The sequence below is a fragment of the Leptosomus discolor genome, chromosome 10, assembly GCF_034619465.1.
Source record: "Leptosomus discolor isolate bLepDis1 chromosome 10, bLepDis1.hap2, whole genome shotgun sequence".
Taxonomy (NCBI): Eukaryota; Metazoa; Chordata; class Aves; order Leptosomiformes; family Leptosomidae; genus Leptosomus; species Leptosomus discolor.
In genome coordinates this window covers 9,595,499-9,614,502 of record NC_141400.1, presented here as the reverse complement: position 1 = coordinate 9,614,502, position 19,004 = coordinate 9,595,499, and the positions used below count along the sequence as shown (strand labels likewise).

Genomic DNA, 19,004 nt, shown 5'->3' with positions numbered 1-19,004 from the left:
AACTCATCTACAGGACACCTTACATTCCCACCATTGTTTCTTGCACTATTTAACTTCACAGAAACATCTTTAAATGCTTTACGCTTTCAAGTATGACTTCTCTGCAACAGTCTAAAGCAGGTCATGCAGTTAACTGACATACCACCTCTTCATTCATTCATCCAAATTTAACAAATGGCAATCAAGTTCTACTGTCCTATTAAGTAGAAGACAAAGGCTCTTTACCAGGTTTTCAACATCATAAAGGGAAAATTCACTTAAGTGTCATAGAAGAAAAAACATAAATGTAGCAAAATATCATTTGCAGCCAAACAGACTGTGATACCCACCCTTGAGTGTCTGACGTATCATTTCACAGCAAAAAAAATTAACGTTACCAATGCTGTGAGGACAAGCAGAAGGCTTATTTTTCCTTCCAATCCATGTCTACCATTTCCATCACACTACTGCTTTATGTTATCTGCAACTGGGGGACAGTATTTCACTACTTAAGCCGCCTGAGAAGACCTGGAATCATATCCTTCACTTCCACAAATCTCAGCTGTGAATTTCCATACTTTAAATGGGCACTAAAAGATAGAACCTAAATAGTCTTCTCTACAGTCCTGCACATTCCAGATACCTTCAATTCAGTGAAGTGTGTGAAAAAACGTTTATGAAGCTGCGCTGAGTACCGACACATCGTTGTGAAGATTCAACACCTCATCCATCATGAGGCTGCATTTTGCCTTTGCTAGGCACCCAGTCCTTACGACAAGGACCCAGTACCAGCAGTCAATGGATAAGCTTTCTTCTGGAGGAGTCTTGAAGTTTCCAACAATAGTGGTGCAGATAAGATACAGAAAGAATATATCCCATAAGAACATGAAAATAAAATTTAAAAAAATAAGATTCAGCTCAAACACAGTCATAGCTGGGGCTTAAAGAGATCTGTAGAGATGTTTTATTTCCACTTTAGGCAATGACTCCAGGAGACTAATCCGTGGTTGTCTAGAGAATAGTTACCACTGACAAATTCAACAAATTCCTTGGTACTCATGGGATTATTCCAAGCTTAGCCAGGATAGTAAAGTAAAATGTTTATAAAACCACAAAGAAAAGATTCTATATTTGGATTTGCTTCAGGAACTACTGGCCTGTACCTTCCCACTGTCGGGATTCTAGTAGAAACCATGCACTTCATAATGCATTGTTATAAATCTGGTAAAAGTTATGAGATGTGGAACATACCCACTCTTTTACAGGTCAGTCTAGGACCTTTATTCATTCCCTTCATCAAGAGGGGATGCAAAAAAAAAAAAGTATTTTGAAAGCAGTCATTCAAATGAAATGTCAACCAAAGTTTTCCTGCAACTTGTTAATGATCACTCCACTACTGTAAGTTCACTTCATCAGTTTCTGCCTTCTAAAAATTAATTCAATGTACTATGATGTACAAAACCCCCCACAACTTACAAGTGGCTCAACTAGGAAAGCATGCTGATGGTATTATTTGATAAAGTCTGTAATTTATGAAAAGGTTAATATTCACACAGCAACATGACACCAAGCCATGAAACATATGCATTTCAAAGAGATCTGCCTAGCTAGGCCCTTTTAAGGAGTGATCAGAATGTAGTTTGAACCACAACAGCAACCAAGAAGAATATTTTAAAACTGCAATGCAGAGATGGAGAATCAAATTGAGATACCATTGAGAAAAGTTCTTAGTCAACTATGAACCACCTTCTGTTCAAGAATTACTGACTATGCCTGTAAATCTACTTCTTCGTTCTTATCAAAGTCACCTACACAAGTGCCTCAGTAGTTCTGACACAGCTCTATGCACAACTCCCCAGGTCACAGTTGGAAATGAAACATCACCATCATCTAGAGTAATGAATATGGACTAAACGACCTGCCTAGTTATTCTGTTACATGAAATTTAGGTTTGTGATGAAAACTTCTAAAGAATAATGAGCTGAATTGAAGCATTCTAAGGAGTAAATAAAGACCTAGATAAAATATGATCTTCAAGAAATGGAAGTCTAATTCAGATGTTGAGTGCAACTGTTCAGCACAGTAATGGTTCAGTGCCCAAGAGACTGCAGTATAAGGGAAAAGGATCAAAGATCAGTCTTCAACTGAGCTAAGAAAATTTAGTTACAGCACCACAGAAAAAGTGAAGCTGATAAAAAGGAAGCTTACCCTGGGAGCTACATTTCAAAAAGCATTTGGTTCCTCTATAGGGATCTCTGCTTAGTAAGTGCAGTAATTCAGGTTGATTGCACAACCTCCATTTGGCTTACTCCTACATATGAACAAGAAAATTTTAATCTGACCATTCTGTACTGGTGGAAAGCAGAATCAACTCTGCAAGACAAAGACAGACAGAACCTCTTAACATTTCATTTTCATGTTTTACCTGCCTGTAGTTCGTCACAGAAGACTACCGCATTTATTAATTTCACCACTGGCAAGTGAAACTCCTACTAGGGTACTGGAGTAACTTGTGCTTTATTCACCTTGCTAACACTGCAAGTAAGTTTTCGTTTCCCTTGGAGCATTTCCAGAGAAAAAGGAATTAAGAAGTAAGGCTACATCATGTCCATTCGAAGTCTAGTAGCTGTGACTGCTGGCAACTCGGAGTAAAAGTGTTAGGAGTCTTGGCTCTTCCTAGGAAACTTGAACATTATGATATGTAAGAGCTTGGCAAGTACTCCTTAGTCCCATATTTGCACAATCAATGTAAGATGGCATATAAGCACACATTTTGGACAGGCACAAGTTCAGAGCACTTTGGCATGCAGGTTTTAACACTACTAGGCTAAAGAGCAAAACAATATGGCAACAAACTAAGCACAATTCTACAAAAAAAAAAGCTAGTGTCTCAAAGAGAAATCTTCAGAAGTTCTAATACTGCATCAGCAATGAAATTTGGAATGAACTACTAATATGAAGGAATGATCCATACAAAGCCCTTACACGACACTAGCATCTCAGAACACAAGTGTCCCACGTGTCTGTTAGAGCTCCATGGACTTTTTTTTTTTTTAAGCATACTTGGAAGTACTCTTTCTCATACTAAAGCTGAGGAAGCAACAGGAGCAATACATTTTAAGCAGAGAAAAGTTTTGGGAGGGAGTGAAGAGTGGGAACAAGAGGTGTAACTACTTGACAGTTCACTTTGGGAGGGTAATGACTCTGCATAGTTACATACAATGTTTTACTTCAAAAAGAAAAGCTTAATTACTACACTAGGAAAACTCAGTATTTCTCTAACTCATTCCCACAGTGCTGTATGTCCTATTAGGACATATTTCCTAAATAGAAAATTTTGATTCTGTAGCACAGGTCCATTTACACCTACTTATGCCAAAAAACCCCCACAAAGTACGGATCGTCATCAATCCTTTCCTGAAGAACAGCAGTAGATGATCTTATTCAAGACTACACAAAACATTACAGGACAATATTATTACGGGCTAAGATTTATCCTTGAACTGGCAGCGTTACAGTAACATCTGATACAGCTGTTAAGAACCCTAGTCCATATTTAAGCTGTAAGGCGTGCCCAAACTCACACATGCATGAAAATGCTTCGTCACTCCCTTGCCTCATCTGTTTAAAGCTACAGCCCAAATTACTCTAGATCAGTTAGGATACCATAAATATCCTTTACAAAGCTTTCCATCAAAGCACGGGTAAAGACTGAACACAGTGACCTCAATTTGACTTCAGTGACTTGTCTAATTTGAATGACCAAGACTCACCAGGTCACAAGTTTCCAAATCAGGTGGCTCAGCAGCCTGATACATTGCCCCAGTACAGGCACACAGCTGAAATTTTGTAACATCTTGAATTTCAGTATTTGTAGCTCTAAGCTGAACAAGGAAGTCACATGACACAATGGTTTGATGCCAGATCCCATGGCAAGTGAATGTTGACTTAAACTCATGTGGGGTAGTTCTTTTAATTCCTTGACTAAACTTGAGACAAGCAAGTGAAGTACTGATGCACATCTAGCACTCAGTAGCAAACACTGTAGTCGGGTCTACCCAAACTTAAAATCCTTTTCTGTTTTCAGAGCTGCATCTTTCAAAAACTGCATGATGCCTATTTCAGCAACTGTGTATTTTGTAAATCATGTCAATGACAAAAGAAATATTTGAGAAAATGTTTGTTAATAGCTTGTTCTGTTTGTTTGGTTGGTTTTTAAGTGAGAAAACATCTTATTTCCTCATTATAAACTCTTCACATCTAGCATATCTTCCTTTGAAAGGGTCAAATTGAGGGAGGTCAATTAGCAAAGAGAGGTGGGCGAAGTGCTAACAGAATTCAGACACAGGCCATGAAATTACAGGCTCAGTTGCACACTACTGTACCACTTATACAACTTTATAGTAGTCAACCAGCAGTTTCATCCATTACATTGGCACTTGTAATTACAATAACATAACAAAACCAACGCAATTACCAAAGCTGTGTGAGCTGGTCATGTGATGACCATCAGAAGATTCAGATGAGAAAAAAAATCTCAAATTCAGACCAAGATAAACTAAACTACTAACTGTATAGTTGTTAATCACTGGTAAAGAAACCCCAAATCTCATGCATTCTGAAACCACAAAGACAGTAAAGGCATTGCCATCATTAGCATAATGGCACATTACTTTGACTTCAGCTTATTATATACAAAACCAGAACATCAGCTCAGTGTCACATGAAAGTGTTCCTACTACCAGACCAACTATAGCAAGACTATTTTGTTCCAGCCTAATAAAAGCTCTCCTCAGTCAACACCTGCTTTGCCAGGTAGCCTAACCTCCACTAAAGGCTTCTGTCAATTTGATCACCGACTAGACCAGTGGAGGCTGTGGCAACCTGGAATTACGAACAGAACTGCAGGTCTGTTTTTGTGAGAAAAAAAAAATCTGCTGGTGCCTCACTGGAAGGAAATAACAATCCTTCTGTGACAAGACTTGAACAGTTAAACTCAAAGCTTCAAAATTCCAGAAACCTTTATAGTCACATTAAGGAAAAAGAGAGGCCAATTTGGCCTTCTTTGACATTACATAAACTTTCACCCCTTTCATAATTCACAGTACATGACCCTATGATTACTCTGCGCAGTCCTATGCAGTTAGTTTCCCAGCACTTGAGCTTTCAAAACCAAGTGGAGGAGTTCACATGGCAAAGACGGAGATTGGCAGAACTAAGGTGGATTTAAAATGCTATTAAAACAGAAAGTGTTCAGTGAACAAGCAAGCTGGAAGGAACTTACTACTAGAATTACCCAAGATCACCTTATTATTACGTTTGACAGGTCAGCAGGCACATCAGGGTGAATATATAAGTCTGGAAGGCCTCATAGAATGTATTGGACTGGAGGAGACCCTCAAAGGTCATCTACTCCACTCCCCCTGCAGTGAGCAGGGACATCTGTAGCTAGATCAGGTTGCCCAGAGCCCCATCAAGCCTGATCTTGAATGCCTCCAGGGATGGGGCCTCCACCACCTCTCTGGGCAAACTGTTCCAGTGCTTTACCACCCTTAAGGTAAAGAACTTCTTCCTAATATCCAATCTAAATCTACCTGTTTCTAGTTTAAAACCATTGCCCCTCATCCCATCACTACATGCCCTTGTAAACAGTCCCTTCCCACCTTTCCTGTAGATCCTCTTTCAGCACCGGAAGGCAGCTGTAAGGTCTCTCAAGAGTCTTCTCCAAGCTGAACAACCCCAACTCTCTCAGCCTGCCCTCACAGTGGAGGTGCTCCAGCCCCCGATTCAGACATCCTACAGAAAACTACATGAGACTGAATGGATAAACACTCTGGAACTGTATTCCATTTCTGCAAGCACTAAGTCACTTACACAAATGTCTCTAGGCATTAGTCAGATGATGCGACTGAAGAGAGAACACAGACCTCCCTATAATTATACAGCTCTAGTGTCAGGCATCACTGAAAAATAGTAAGTAATCCCAACCAGTAAAAGTACAGGCATTCTACAGAGAAACTGTGAAGCAATCGGTATCAATGCTTAAGGCGCTGACGTGCAAGCCCTGTCACCAATGTTCAGGAAAGAAAATCCAAATCAGAACAGGGACAGAAGAGAGACATCAAGAAAGACAGGAAAGTGGTGACCACTGTAACCAAGTATTCAAACAGCTCAGCAAGGCAGCTATGAAGTTATGCAACTATTCTTTATAGATACACGAAGACTGTCATCGCAAGAAGGTTATTAACCACCAAAAGAAAAATCAGGGAAGAAATAAATAGGAACTGACTGCCTACAGGTACAAACATTTACCTTTAGGCACAAAAGCTCTCTCTCTCTGTCCAGCAGCAACAGAATCATGAGCACTGCTGTGCTAGCCTAGAAAGTTTTAACATTGCACCTGACTGATTCACAGACAGAAAAGCACGTTGTCCAAAACAGGTGCTGGATTTGGACCAAAGTGGTCCCTTCTGGTCCCATGTTCTAGACTTCTCAGGACAGACATCTCCTGACAAATAATGATGTTTCAGACAAATTAAGAAGTATATTCTGCCTGTAAAAATACACTAACTTTAGTCTTAACTGATACTGAAGCAACACATATAAGAAAGGTAATCTATCATCATAATATTGATGTCTAAATTGACACACATTTTCTATTTCTAGTGTATCTCCCCTGAAGCTGGAAAAGCACTTAACTGTTAGCCAGCTAGGAGTAATACAAATGAACTTAACATAATATGGCATGACTGAAATACTGAAGTGAAATATTCAGCAGATGTCATCTAATGTTAGTTGCCATGGTGAGTATGAATTAGGCCACCCAAGTACTAAATAAAGAAAGAGCAATGAACACCCTACACTATGAAGTTAGATAGACTCTATAAATAAAATTCTGTATCATTTTTTGTACGGTTATGAGAGAAATATGAATACATGAAGTATGACAGTGCAACTCATCTCCTAAGCAATACGGTCACTTCATCTCCCTAGCGTTGGGTTGCACACGTACTTCCATGTAGTTGACTCACTGCTTTGCTAGCTGTTTAACGAGGTGCATTAATACCTAGTAGGAAGCGAGGAGAACCTAAGTCAACTTTCTTCCAGAAAAGTCAGAAGGTTCAGTTCAGTTGAGAAGGTAAGCCATTAAGCCACAGTAGGTACAGGAAACATTGCTGAGCCAAAGAGTGTTTCAGTAGTACTGCTGTTGATCACCTCTTCCAAACAAGATGAACACTGAACTGAAACTGCATACTTTTGCAGCTGTTTCTACAAATGCTGAGTTACAGCTAGGAGAAAAAAAGAAAAAAAACCCAACCGAACAACAAAATAGAAAAAGGACAGCTTCATTTGTTTTCAAACTGTGGTCTCTCTTGGATGCTTCTAACGAGTCCACAAAGACCCATTAAGACAGAAGTTTAAATTGTTGTAAAACAGCAGACAGATTTTGTTTAAAGACATTCATTCTCTCAGAAGAAAAATTTTAGGTATTAATTTAAAATACTATATTTCAATTTTACTTTGAGCTACCAGAACAAGAGGCTTCCTCTTATCTACTACAGTGGTTCTGCCCTTCAGTATGCAGCCTTAAGTAATAACAGGAGGTTAAATAACATGAGGCTCTATTGCTAGAACCTTCCTCCTCATTACTTGCAGACCTAGATGAAAGTATCAGTCTTACCAATGAAAAGAAGATAGAAAACTTCTCAGACTTTGACTACTAGTTTTTGGGGGCGGTGGTGCAGGGCAGGACGGATGCCGGAAGTTGGTGGCGTGTTCTTTGTGGGTTTGATGTTTTTTTTCTCTGGTGGTGTGTTTTTGGGGGTAGTGGTTTCGTTTGTTTGGGTTTTTTTAATACTGCAGGAAGTTATTGGAAAAACAGTTTAAAATGAAGGTGTTTAAAAGGTGTATTCACAGATTTTTAAGCACTGCTTAAAGAGATCAAAATTTGAAGTGCTCAAGGAAAAATACATTGTGAGAACAACCCTAAGATTACCAAACTTGACCACATTTTTCCTTTCCATGTATTATTTAGTGAAGATGAATACAGGCAGAGTCTGTTATTAATAGATTATCCAACAACATGGCAGTAAGCAACCAGCAGAACAAAAATCGTAGATACTTGTATAGATTATTTTTTCCAGACACTTTAAAATATGCTTCACTATTTAGAAGACTGCATAGTGATACACGGGCAGCAACACTGAATTTCTCAACATCAAAATATTTTGCAAGAACTTACTGCACTGAAAAGTTCAGCAATACAAGGATTTACTTGTTTGGTTTGCAAGAGAATGTTGCAAAAAAAATCCCAAAGTCAGTAGCTTATCACCTTGATTGGCCTCACATGCTGTGCAGTATCTCTTTGGCCTTGCCAACGGAAGAATTTACGCAGTATCTGTTTCACATTCACTAGCCTCTCTTCCTGCTCTGAAGTGCAACACTTCTAATACATCACCAGTAGCCACAGCTGGTTCCAGCACAGCATTTTCCACTTGAAACTGATCACAAAAACAAGTTCTCCCATGACATTCTCAGGAGAAAAATCTGAAGCAGACTTTTCTTCAAAAGTACATCTGAAAGAGTACCTAAAGGTAATCTTCACAAAGGAGACAAACAATAGTTGATAAACACCATAAATGGCAAACACAGATCATTCAACTGCTTTTTCAAGAACGCTTTAACAGTTACACTGTGAACAACGCACAAAAATCACCAAACACGCTCTGCTGCATTCCTCCAAGCCAGTACGAAGAATTTGGGAATAAGGGCATCTAGTCTAAACTAATAGGATCAGTGCCCAGTTAACAAGATTACAGCTAAAAATGCTTTGCCACTGAAAAAGAGAGGAAAAAAGAAAAAGACAGCTGATGGCTGAGAACAATGAGAATAAGCCCAGCAGAATACTGTGGACTTTGCATTGTGTCCTAAAGGCAGATCAGATTGTTATAATGTTAAGCTTGGTTCAAGAGCCTTTTGTGAAAAACGAAGGTAATAAACCAAAATTTGTACATCAAGAACAAACCACAGCTTAAAAACTGTAGCACATTTACGTAAGGTTTTGTGAAACTCCAGAAACAAGTTCAGAAACTTTGCTAGTCTTCCAGGAAACAAGAATAAGCAGTAGATTTGCAAGTCTAAAAGGGTTTAGAGTATTCAGAGAGTAAAGACATTCCAATCTCAATTTTTGATATTTCACATGCAAACAATGTGTTCTGTTAGACTGGGAGTACCAGTGCCCCTTGTTCACCCTCTATAACAAGTGAAGGCTCACAGTTGATCCCACAGAAGTAATATCAAACAACTTTTAACTCCAAAACTGATTTTGCTCATTAGCTTTCTCGCAATCCGCCAGAAAGGCCATCAAATCAACCTTAAAGGCTGTAAAAAAAATTGCTTGGTTCTAGGTAATTTAAGAAACACTCCAAATATGCTATCATTACCAAGTTCGCATTCACATGTAAAGAGCAGAATTCACTTTTAAGAACAGGTGCCCAAAATGAATGAGCAATCCATACCTCACCTATTACTTCAGCTTTGTGAGTCAAAGATCTACAACAGAGCACTTTAAGGCAAAGCTACATCATGCAGCTTCATGTAAGCTGATCTTGGCCACTGCATTACTTAAGTAGATGAAAAATAGAGAACAAGTCCCTCTAAAATGAGGAATCCATGATTATGTGCCTCTGTTTCCCAGACAGGTAGCACTGAGATAAAAATGCTGCTGAGCCCAGCTTATACAGCATGGCAATGGGAAAAGCTTAGAATGATTAATTAATTTTCTATCAAATGCTGTTTGTACTATTGTTGTTTAAAGGCGTCACATTACAGAAAGTTTAGCAAATGTATTGAAAGATTTTCCTTCAACTTGATTCATCCTTCTAAATACACCGAATCAAGAACAGCTCATTCCAACTGGACAGCATATCATTATAAAACAATGGCAGAACACGTATTATCAATTACACATGCAAAGTGACCGAAGTACAAAGTCATACATTCTCCCAGCTTAGCTGCTGCCAAAAACGCAGGTCAGAAAAGCTTGAATCGTCTGAAACAATACACAGTTATTTCACTTTGGACTTACTTTTTGTAATAGCCTATTCAAAGACATAGCCTTGTTAAGCACCTCAGTGACTGATCTCATTTGGTTCCCCTCAGATTCAGAGTACCATAGATTCTACTTCTACTAAACACATCACTTTTTAACGTTTGTCACAAGAACTGTGCTGGGTGCCCTGCTCAGCCTCCTCTTAGGAGATAAACATAAAAATACTATTTTAGATTTCTTCAAACATTACCAGACATCCTACAGCAAGACAACAACTAGTAACATAAGCCTAGTCAAAAAACCTGTCAAGCAGCATCCGGTACATACAAATAGATTTAAAATTAATGCTGCTTCTAAAGACAATAAAGGTATTTCCAAAAATTTTTTGAAAGACACTTTTCTAGAAAAATACTACAAAGATTAACACTGCGAGCATCTGAAAGTGAAAAGCTTTAAGACTCACTGACATTATCAAATAGATCACACACCTTTAGCACAACGGGTTCATGAATCAATTGGAGTTGCTTTGAGTATTGCCTCAGTTGTCCATTCTTACTCAGATTCCTGTAATCTTGTATTATTGGAGGCGGGGGGGGGGGGGGGGGGGGGCCGCAGAGAGGAAGTGTGTGTTAACAAAGGCTGTAGTTCCCCTGTGGTGGTGAGACTTCTAAACCAGTCACCGACCGGTTACACAGAAAACAAAGCCAGATACAAGAACACCAGATACAAAGGGAAGAACACTTAAGACGACTGCTGTAATTGAAGCCAGACGCAAGTTTCTCAACATACAACCTCAACATGTAAGATTACATCCAGTATTTGGCTTTAAACAAAACACTCTCACAGGGCATTTTAACCAAATCCAAGAACAGCAGTTCACTTTGTTACATGGAGAAGTTGAAAAATTTGCAACTTAGGCCTCATTATAGCACCAAGTACATTTACTCTTCAAAAAAAAAAAGTTTAAGAATGCCTGCTTTTCCAGTTCTTCTATGAAACACCTGATACTGCTTGCTTTGGCTGCTTTCCCAGTTATCCCTGTTTTAGCATGTAACTACACCATCACAGCTTCTCAAAATGCAATTCCTATTCTTTCAGCTGTGAAATAAAGGCACCCAATTCAAGAAAAGAAGGAAAGTGCAGTATAAAATAAAGACTAAATCTGTTTTCACATAAACAACTCTGTTTAAACTGCAAATATTCTGCTTAATTCAGGTGTGTTTATTCTATTCCTGCAAAAGGCTGTAGTGAATGAGGACAGATGGCCACGACAACACTGTCTCCTCCACTGCACAGCTCCAGCTTACATGCAGGACTACAGCCAGCTGTGTTCGGGGAGAAGGGCGAGGAGGGGAGCCATTAACCTCGGAAATGTAGACTTGTTTTAGGTTTTCTAAAATTAATACATGATCTAGAATGTGTTGTAATTACAACCTTACAATAGACCCCACAGGCCGCTATTGATGTAGGTGCGCATAAAACTATGCCGGGGAAGGGTTAACAGATTAAATGTAATCCAGTTTGACCCAGCATCTAAATCGAAATCGTTTCTGCAGCTCCAAGAACGAAATTCCTTTATGGCATAGCACAAACGTGAGAAATACTAACTTTGAAAACAACTATTAACTAAGTTTAAAAAAAGCACAACTTCTTGAACAAAGTCTTTCTGGAGAAAACCGAAGTTGCATTGAATCTACTCTGACGTATAGATTCAGTAGTTGCGAAGTAAGCGAATAGGACACTTCAATAACCTCAAGCGAAGTAACTCCTCCTAGAGTCTGCTGCACCACTGATTTTCTTCCAGATCAGGAAATTATTAAACACTACTGAAAGTTTCAGACAGACTATGAAACAAGGAACCTGCATAATGAGCAACTGGGAGGGATTAATCTTGGCACTTTAACTGTACGGAAATCCTAGTGACGCATCTGTTGCGGGTAACAGAAAGGGGCTGCCATTTCATTCCTGGTTGAGGTTCTCTGCAGTCTCAAGCCTTGCAGCACATAACTATGAAAGGAAAAGATACATGCCTGAGCACGTCCCTTGTCCCAACACGAGAAGGGGGAGGGTTAATCACGTCCATCCGCCATTTTCTGAGCGGAGGAGGAAGACATGTTGGAACAAAAAAAAAAAAAAAAAAAAAGAAAGCAACAAAAGAAAGCAGCCATTTCCAGTACCGGCTCCAAACTCTCAACCTCATCAAGAGCAGTGGCTCTCACCGAGAGTCTCACACTTTGTTCTAAGCAGGACAAGAATTTCTCACAACTCGGGAGCTGCTGAAGATCTCACTTTCAAAGCACAGTACGTACAGCTAAGAAAAGACAGCGGGCCGGTGGGCAGGATACCCAACCAGTTGTAGAGCTTGGAATGGAGCATTTTTCCCTCCCAACAGCCCAATCCCTTCCAGATAAATCTCTTTTTAATGGTGGTATCCTGCCTCACACTAACATTAAAGAAAAGTCACTATACTGGCATACACGAATGATTCCTACCGTATATGTGGGATGCCAACTCCTCCCTGCAGAATCTTGTATAGTTTGCTTTCATACAGCAGCTGGGGATGTCTAGCCTTCTGAGACTCCAACTTTACAGCAACTTCCTACAGTGAGAGGGAACAAGGAGTCAGAGCAGAGCGTCCACCAAGCACAGCTTTGCCACTGAGGTTTAAGGTGCAGAGCACTTCAATATCCCCCATACACCCCTGCTGCAAATGCTTTGAGGTATTATTTTTTTTAAAGTTCTCGGTGCTCAACGTCCTGCATTTTGTTGCATCTTCAAATAAAATCCACATCGTGATGATTTGTACGTAAATATCCATCCCAGGTCATGAAACTGAGCTGGAGATGTAAAGTCTTCAGATCCATGTAAGTGAGGAAGAACATACGTGGGTGTTTCTTCTTTACAGCTCAAAGCCGTGAGGGGGAGGAAGAAAAAAAAAACACCAAGGAAAAAAGAGCTGAAAAAACAGGGGATCTTCTTTGTTTCTATTACTGTTGATGAAAATGAGACAAAGTGTTCCCCAGCTGAGAGAGGGGGATAGATGATTGACGGCAGAGGAACGACTTTGGCCGCTCATAAAAGACAAAACTATGTTTTCCCACAATGATAGTCTCCTCTCCCTACCACTCGCAAGCAAGCTGGGTGGGGGAGACCACGTCCGCACGGCTCTGCCGTCGGAAGGGGCTGTGCCACCCCCCGGCGATGAAGGCCATCAAGCGGGGGAAGCCCCTCAACCCGGGGTACGCACCTTCACTCCCTCACCCCGCAGAGGGCGGCTTGGCCACCCTGGCAAGACGAGGCCGCCCGGTGCCTCACTAGCAGCGATACCAGGGGCAAGGGGGGGGTGGGGGTGGGGGTGTGTAAAAACACGCTTCAAGCTGGCCTCGGGAAGGTTATCGCTGGTCTCTGGTTCCCCCCGAAGTGCGGAAGGGACCGCGCCGATGTGCCCATGGAGGTTAGGGAGTGCGAGCCGCCCTTACCTCCCCGTTGGTGATGTTGATCGCCAAATAGATGTCCCCGAAGGAGCCCGACCCGATCTTCCGCACCAGCTTGTATTTGCCTCCGACAATGAACTCTGCCTTGGAGCCGCTGCTACTCGCCATGGCGAGGGGCGGCTGAGGGGCCCTCCCGGCGCTGAGAGGCTCGGGGGAAGAATGAGGGCTCTACCGCCGCCCCAGAGAAGGGGAAAGGGGCAGGGGAAGGAAAGGAGGGGAAGGAAGAGGGGGCAGAACAAGAAAGGCTGGTCCGCGGTGCTCAGCTCCAGCCGGGCCCCTCTGGCGGGCGCCCCCCTCCGCGGCTCTGTCCCGCCGCTGCTCGGCTCTCGGCGCCCTCCAGAAAGACGACAGGCAGCCACCGAGGTGCTGTGAGGGTAGGGAAGGGGAGAGGGGGGAGGGGAAGGGAAACACGAAGCCCGCTGACTGCGCCGGGTCCCGGCCGCCGCCGGCCCCTCAGTCAGCCGCCGCCGCCATCTTGTCTCTCAACCGCTGCTATCGCGGACACAAAATGCCCCCAGCCTGCAGCCGCCGCTTCTTCACCGCGCGGGGCACGCTGGGAACGGGGCGGGGCGGCTGGCGCGCATGCGCCACGGAAAGGCCACCTCCTTCCCGCAGCGCGCTTGCGTGCGGGCCTGCCCGGGCGGGGAAGAGGGCGGGGCGAACATGGGGGGTGGGGGGTGGGGAGTGGTGGTGAATTATGCGCATGCGCACACGCCGCCTGCCCTCAAAGTCAATGACCGGCGTCCCTCTTCACCCGCCCCCGGTCCAGCGACTCGTTGCGTGCCAGCTGCGCGCATGCGCACCACCCGAACCCGAGCCCGGGCGGAAGAGGGCGGAGAGAAGCATACGTGCCCTCACCCGCTACTTAAAGGGGCAGGCGTTCCAGCCCCCGCCCCGTGGGCCTCGATCGGGCCTGCCGAGGGCGCTGCCCTGCTCAGGGCTGGGAGCAGAGAGGTGGATCCAAAGCCGCGAGGCTCCTCCTGAGCCTTCCGGGTGTCTGCTCTGCCCGGCCGCACCCGCACCCCTGCGGCGGCGGGGGGCTCCCCGCTAGGCTGTGCATCCACCCTGGCTGGCTGCGAGGTGGGCCTTGGGGCTGGGGACAGGAGATAAGGCCGGGCCAGTCACCGCCGTGACGCAGGCTTCACGCCTCTCGTGTGGGGTTGTGGCTGGGCTGCTGGCACTGCTTCAAGGTTCTTATCGAATCCCAAACGCCGACCTGCGGGCGTGTTGACGGTCCGGGTTTGTAGACAGGGGAACCCACCACAGCCTGTCTCCTGTCCTCCTGCGGCACCAAGGCCCTGCGGTGTCCGCAGCCTGCGGGGTTGTACGGCTGAGCTGAGGGACCGGTGGTGCCTTCCCTGCTCCTGAGCACACATGGCATCTGCTTCATTACCCTTCCCTGCCCGGCCTGCTACATCTGATTTATCCCTTCAGCCTCGGCCTGCTCGGGGTGCAGATCCTGGATGGGCCGCACGCATTTCTGCCAGGAGTTTTCCAATATAAGCGAGGATTCAGGTCCCCTCACAAGGACCACAGCATGCAGGCAGAGCCAGCCGTCATGGCCACATCTCTTGACCCTGCGGCCCCCACCTTCATGTGGCCATTACACTCAGCTCCTCTCCTTCCCCAGATTGCTTTGACCCAGCAGCTCATGCTCCAGGAGCTGTTTCTTGCTGTCTGTCAAAGCCAAGATCTCCTCTGGTGCCCCCTCGCTCAGCACTGTGAGTTTTTTCTTTGCAGGAACACAAAACTGTGAATTCCTGGTGACTCATCACCACTCCCTGTCAGAGCTGTGTCTTCTGTGCAAGCCTACATTTGGGAAATGATTCAGTCTGCAGGAAGAAGAAAGCTCCTACAGTAATGTGGCTGATGTATGTAGAAGGAAAGCCTACTCAGACTCAAGAGTGTCTGCTTTTAAGGGACACAGTCAGAGAAACTGCTTTCCAGCTTGCCTGGTACACCCAAAGCCATGAGAATAATAAAAAGTTTGATTTTAAGACTGGTCTATGGACAGATATATTTTTTTGATAGCTATCTGTTTTGGAGAAAAGTAAGATTAAGAGGTCCAGGTCAGGACACTGCTATATTGGTAACAAGTCGTTCATATCAAGGTAGAGGAGTCCTCTTAACAGAACAGTATCCACACAGTGATAGAGGCTTTTATTGCACTCACCATGTTGCTTTCTAGCTTGGTAAAGGCACTGTGATACAAACACTTTCTGTCTGCACAAGTGCAAAAAAGTCCTGGCTTGTGTCCATCTGGCTGTTTGGCAGAGAAGGAAGTCTGTGATTTGCCAGTGTTTCTTCCTGTGGTGGACTCAGTCAGCTACAGGATGATAGTGAGAGACCAGGAGGAATGGAGAGAGAAGATTGGCAGCCAGCAATGCCCTGAACATCAAATACCAGCTCCAAGTTCCCCTTGTGTTTCAAGGAGCTTGGATTCAAGGTTTTACCACAGGTGTCTCCACATCTCTAATAAAAATAAAATATGAAGGATTCAAAATCAGCCCAGACTGTGCCAGATGCACCCAGAATGAAAATGATGCTCTGAGAGCAAGCTAGCCTCCAACTCGTTCCCACCTCGGTTCTGTCAAGGAGCATTTGCGCAAGCAAGAATATCTGCACTCTTGTCACTCAAAGAGAATGTGGATCTTGTGCGGAGGAGCTCAGATGCATCACACACTAGTTAAGGGGGCTGGAGTTTCAAGGGCAAATGAGGTATCTCTAAACTCACACTCATTTCTAAATGCAGAGCCCCTGTGTCCTCAGTTGCCCTCCCATCGCTGTGGATGGTGATTCGCAGACAGCTTAGGACTGATGTGCACTTAGCGGCCTTTGGGGTTTAGTTGGTTTTAATGGTTGCTCTGGATGGGATTTGAGCAGTTCGGAGGCGTTTGTCTTGAGTCATGTGTCCTTGTAGGAGCTGGAAAAACAGGTCTGCAGCTCCTGGCCGGTAAATAGACCCTGCACGGGTGTGCAGGAGAGCAGGATCTCCTGGGCTATGCAATGCTGCCACCTCCTGCCTGCCGGAGGACATCTCTGGGGCCCGGGAACACTGCCGGTGCCCTGGGCCGGGGAACATCACACAGGACAGGGACTGGCCGAGGCGAGCCCAGTGCAAACGCACCCAGGAACGCATCTTCCCCACCATGTCTGCAGTCTGGTTGGGTGTTGTGCAAAAAAGATGACCAGCAATCAGCATTTGGTATTTTTTGTCTTGGTTGTTTTCAACGTGCATTTACAGATGGGTCCTGCAGGAGGGATGGGAACGGGGCGATTCGAAGGACGATCAGTCTGGATCATAAGCCAGGCTAAAACCAGGACACAGAAGAGAAGAAAGACCTATCAGCAGAGCTGCAGTTCCATCCCCCCTGGCCAGGAGCAGTGAAGAAGATACCTGTGCACACCCTCCTGCACTGGGACCAGGAGCGTGGGGAAAACCTCCACCCCATCTCCATCTCTGGCTGCTCCATGAAGGAAGAGCCAAGCACCCACATCTGTTTGTGGGCTGGGGACACCATGTCGGATCCTACCTTCCAGATTCACATCTCAGCCACTCCAGCGCTCTGTTTACGTCTCCACAGTAGCAAGGAGAGCTTTGTTCAGTTTCAGAGAAGAGGGAAGGTACATGTGTATTTCTGGGTAGGCAGCATTTAACCCAGTGAACAAACAGCACTATTCAGAGCATGGGTTGGAGGAGACTCACATCCTAGTGGATCCTAGATGTCCAGAAGCTGATCAGATCTGGAGGTAGGTCTCACCTGGTGTGCTGTCTCCTCCTGTGTCAGGATGAAGTCCACCTGTGCAAGAGCTTTTGCTGTTTTTTATTTTGACCAACAGATCTGTTCTGTCTTCATGCCACAGGGCAGGAAAATTCCCCTCCTAGCCCCTTGCGGAAAGCCACATGCTGTGGCACCACGTTTGGAGTTTGCCTTGCTGAGCAGTGAAGATACTGAGTCTGAAAGCAGTCCTGGCCTTGTAAAAATCCCACCACGACCTCTGCCCTGTGGTTTGTGTCCTTAGTCTTTAGGAAAGCACAGAAGTAGGTGAAGCCAAACAGGAACAATACTGAGATCTGCATGAACATAAAACCCATGGAGATACTGATTGGATTTTAAATTATATCTGTTAAAAGCACTGAAAATGTAACTTAGGAGGGGAATTTTAGACTGTTGTTTCACAGCAGCTGGCCTGATTTAAGGGCTCACTGCTGCTCATACAGGGTGGTCTCACTTCTGCATCCTTCTCCCCTCCTACTCATCTCGCTGCCAATGCCCAGCTCTGGCACCTCATCAGACCCTCTGTGGTCAATTTGGCTCTCCAAGCCTACAGAAAATTGTCCAAATGGTTTCTCTGGGTGTTTTCTCTGGGTTAATGTTCTGCCAGACTCATGACTTGAATGGCTCAAGGAGCTCCAGGGGACAGTGCAAGGGTGGTCCCCTGTTGGTGATGACACGCTGTCAGCCAAAACACCAGACGGGAGCAGTCAGATGGGAAAACTGAAGAAACATCCCCTGCTGCCTGGAAAGGCGCTCTGCAGACACCCAGGAGGGAGCCTGAGAATCGTTGAATTCACTGCTAACGGGGAGAGCACCAGCCTCAGCAGCATCACCAGAGAGGATGGGGTGAACTGGACAGCTAGAGCATCCACAAGCTATGCTTTAGCTCCTGTTCGTTATTATTTGTCACATCTTTCAGGGACACTGAGATGATGAAAACATGTTTATAGCGGCATCACTTGATAAAGTGAAAGGAATAAATCCTCTCTCTTCTCTTTCCAGAAGATAGGCCAGAAGTCCTGCTGCATGACCAAGCCTCCACTGTGACTGGCCCTTCTCGATCCCAGTGTTGCTCATCCTCTAGTTCTGCCTGCTTTGCAACTGAGCATCCCCAAACCTCTCAATTTCATCCCAGAGAAGGAGAGGAGTGTTTTCAGTGTAATAAACCAGCTGTTTGATGCAGCACTGATGGAGCAGCATCCTCTTTGCATGCTTGTAACCACGTCAGCAAATATGTGCTTCTGTGAAGTTGGAGCAGGAGGGAAGTGCTCATCCGCCTGGGCAGCAGGGATATCCCGGGCTCCTGCCTAAAGCCTCCTGGAGAGGGAGGAACAGTGAAATGACAAGCTGAGCAAAGTCGTGATTGAAAAAGCCAAAGGGCACGCAGCGCCTCTGCTCCAGAGCGGTCAGTTCGTGTTCAGGTCAAGTTATAATTTCAGAGCCTCTCTGGAGCGGCGCCGCCATCTTCCAAGGCTTTCCTCCTGCTGCTGCGGGTAGGACCCAGGAGCACCAGGGATGAGCTTCCTGAGCACTCCTGCGATACAGACGGCACAGGGCAACAGTATGGGCTGCAAAGGGCAAAGTTACGGGCCACAGCTGAGCTGAGCTGACAGATCCCAGCCCCTGCCCAGCGGCAGAGTCCTGCTCGCTCTTAGCCAGCTGCTCCAGCAGGCCAGCCTCTCACCAAGGCAATGCACCTCC

At 44.6% G+C, this 19,004-nt stretch overlaps 1 protein-coding gene across 4 annotated transcripts in view; it reads right to left on the bottom strand.

Moving 5' to 3' along the window:
• The window catches only part of CSNK1A1 (casein kinase 1 alpha 1), a 36,721-nt gene extending 22,835 nt beyond the window's left edge, over positions 1-13,886 (bottom strand). For 3 of the 4 annotated variants that reach the window (XM_086470991.1, XM_086470988.1, XM_086470989.1), the window contains exons 1-2: positions 13,510-13,886; positions 12,523-12,629 (exon numbers count right to left, since the gene is read on the bottom strand). In XM_086470991.1, the coding sequence (XP_086327117.1) occupies positions 12,523-12,629; positions 13,510-13,632 (230 nt within the window). In that variant the 5' untranslated portion in view covers positions 13,633-13,886. The remainder of the gene's footprint in view (positions 1-12,522; positions 12,630-13,509) is intronic. The other variant, XM_086470990.1, reaches the window with a different exon arrangement.
• Positions 13,887-19,004: the final 5,118 nt, after the last annotated feature.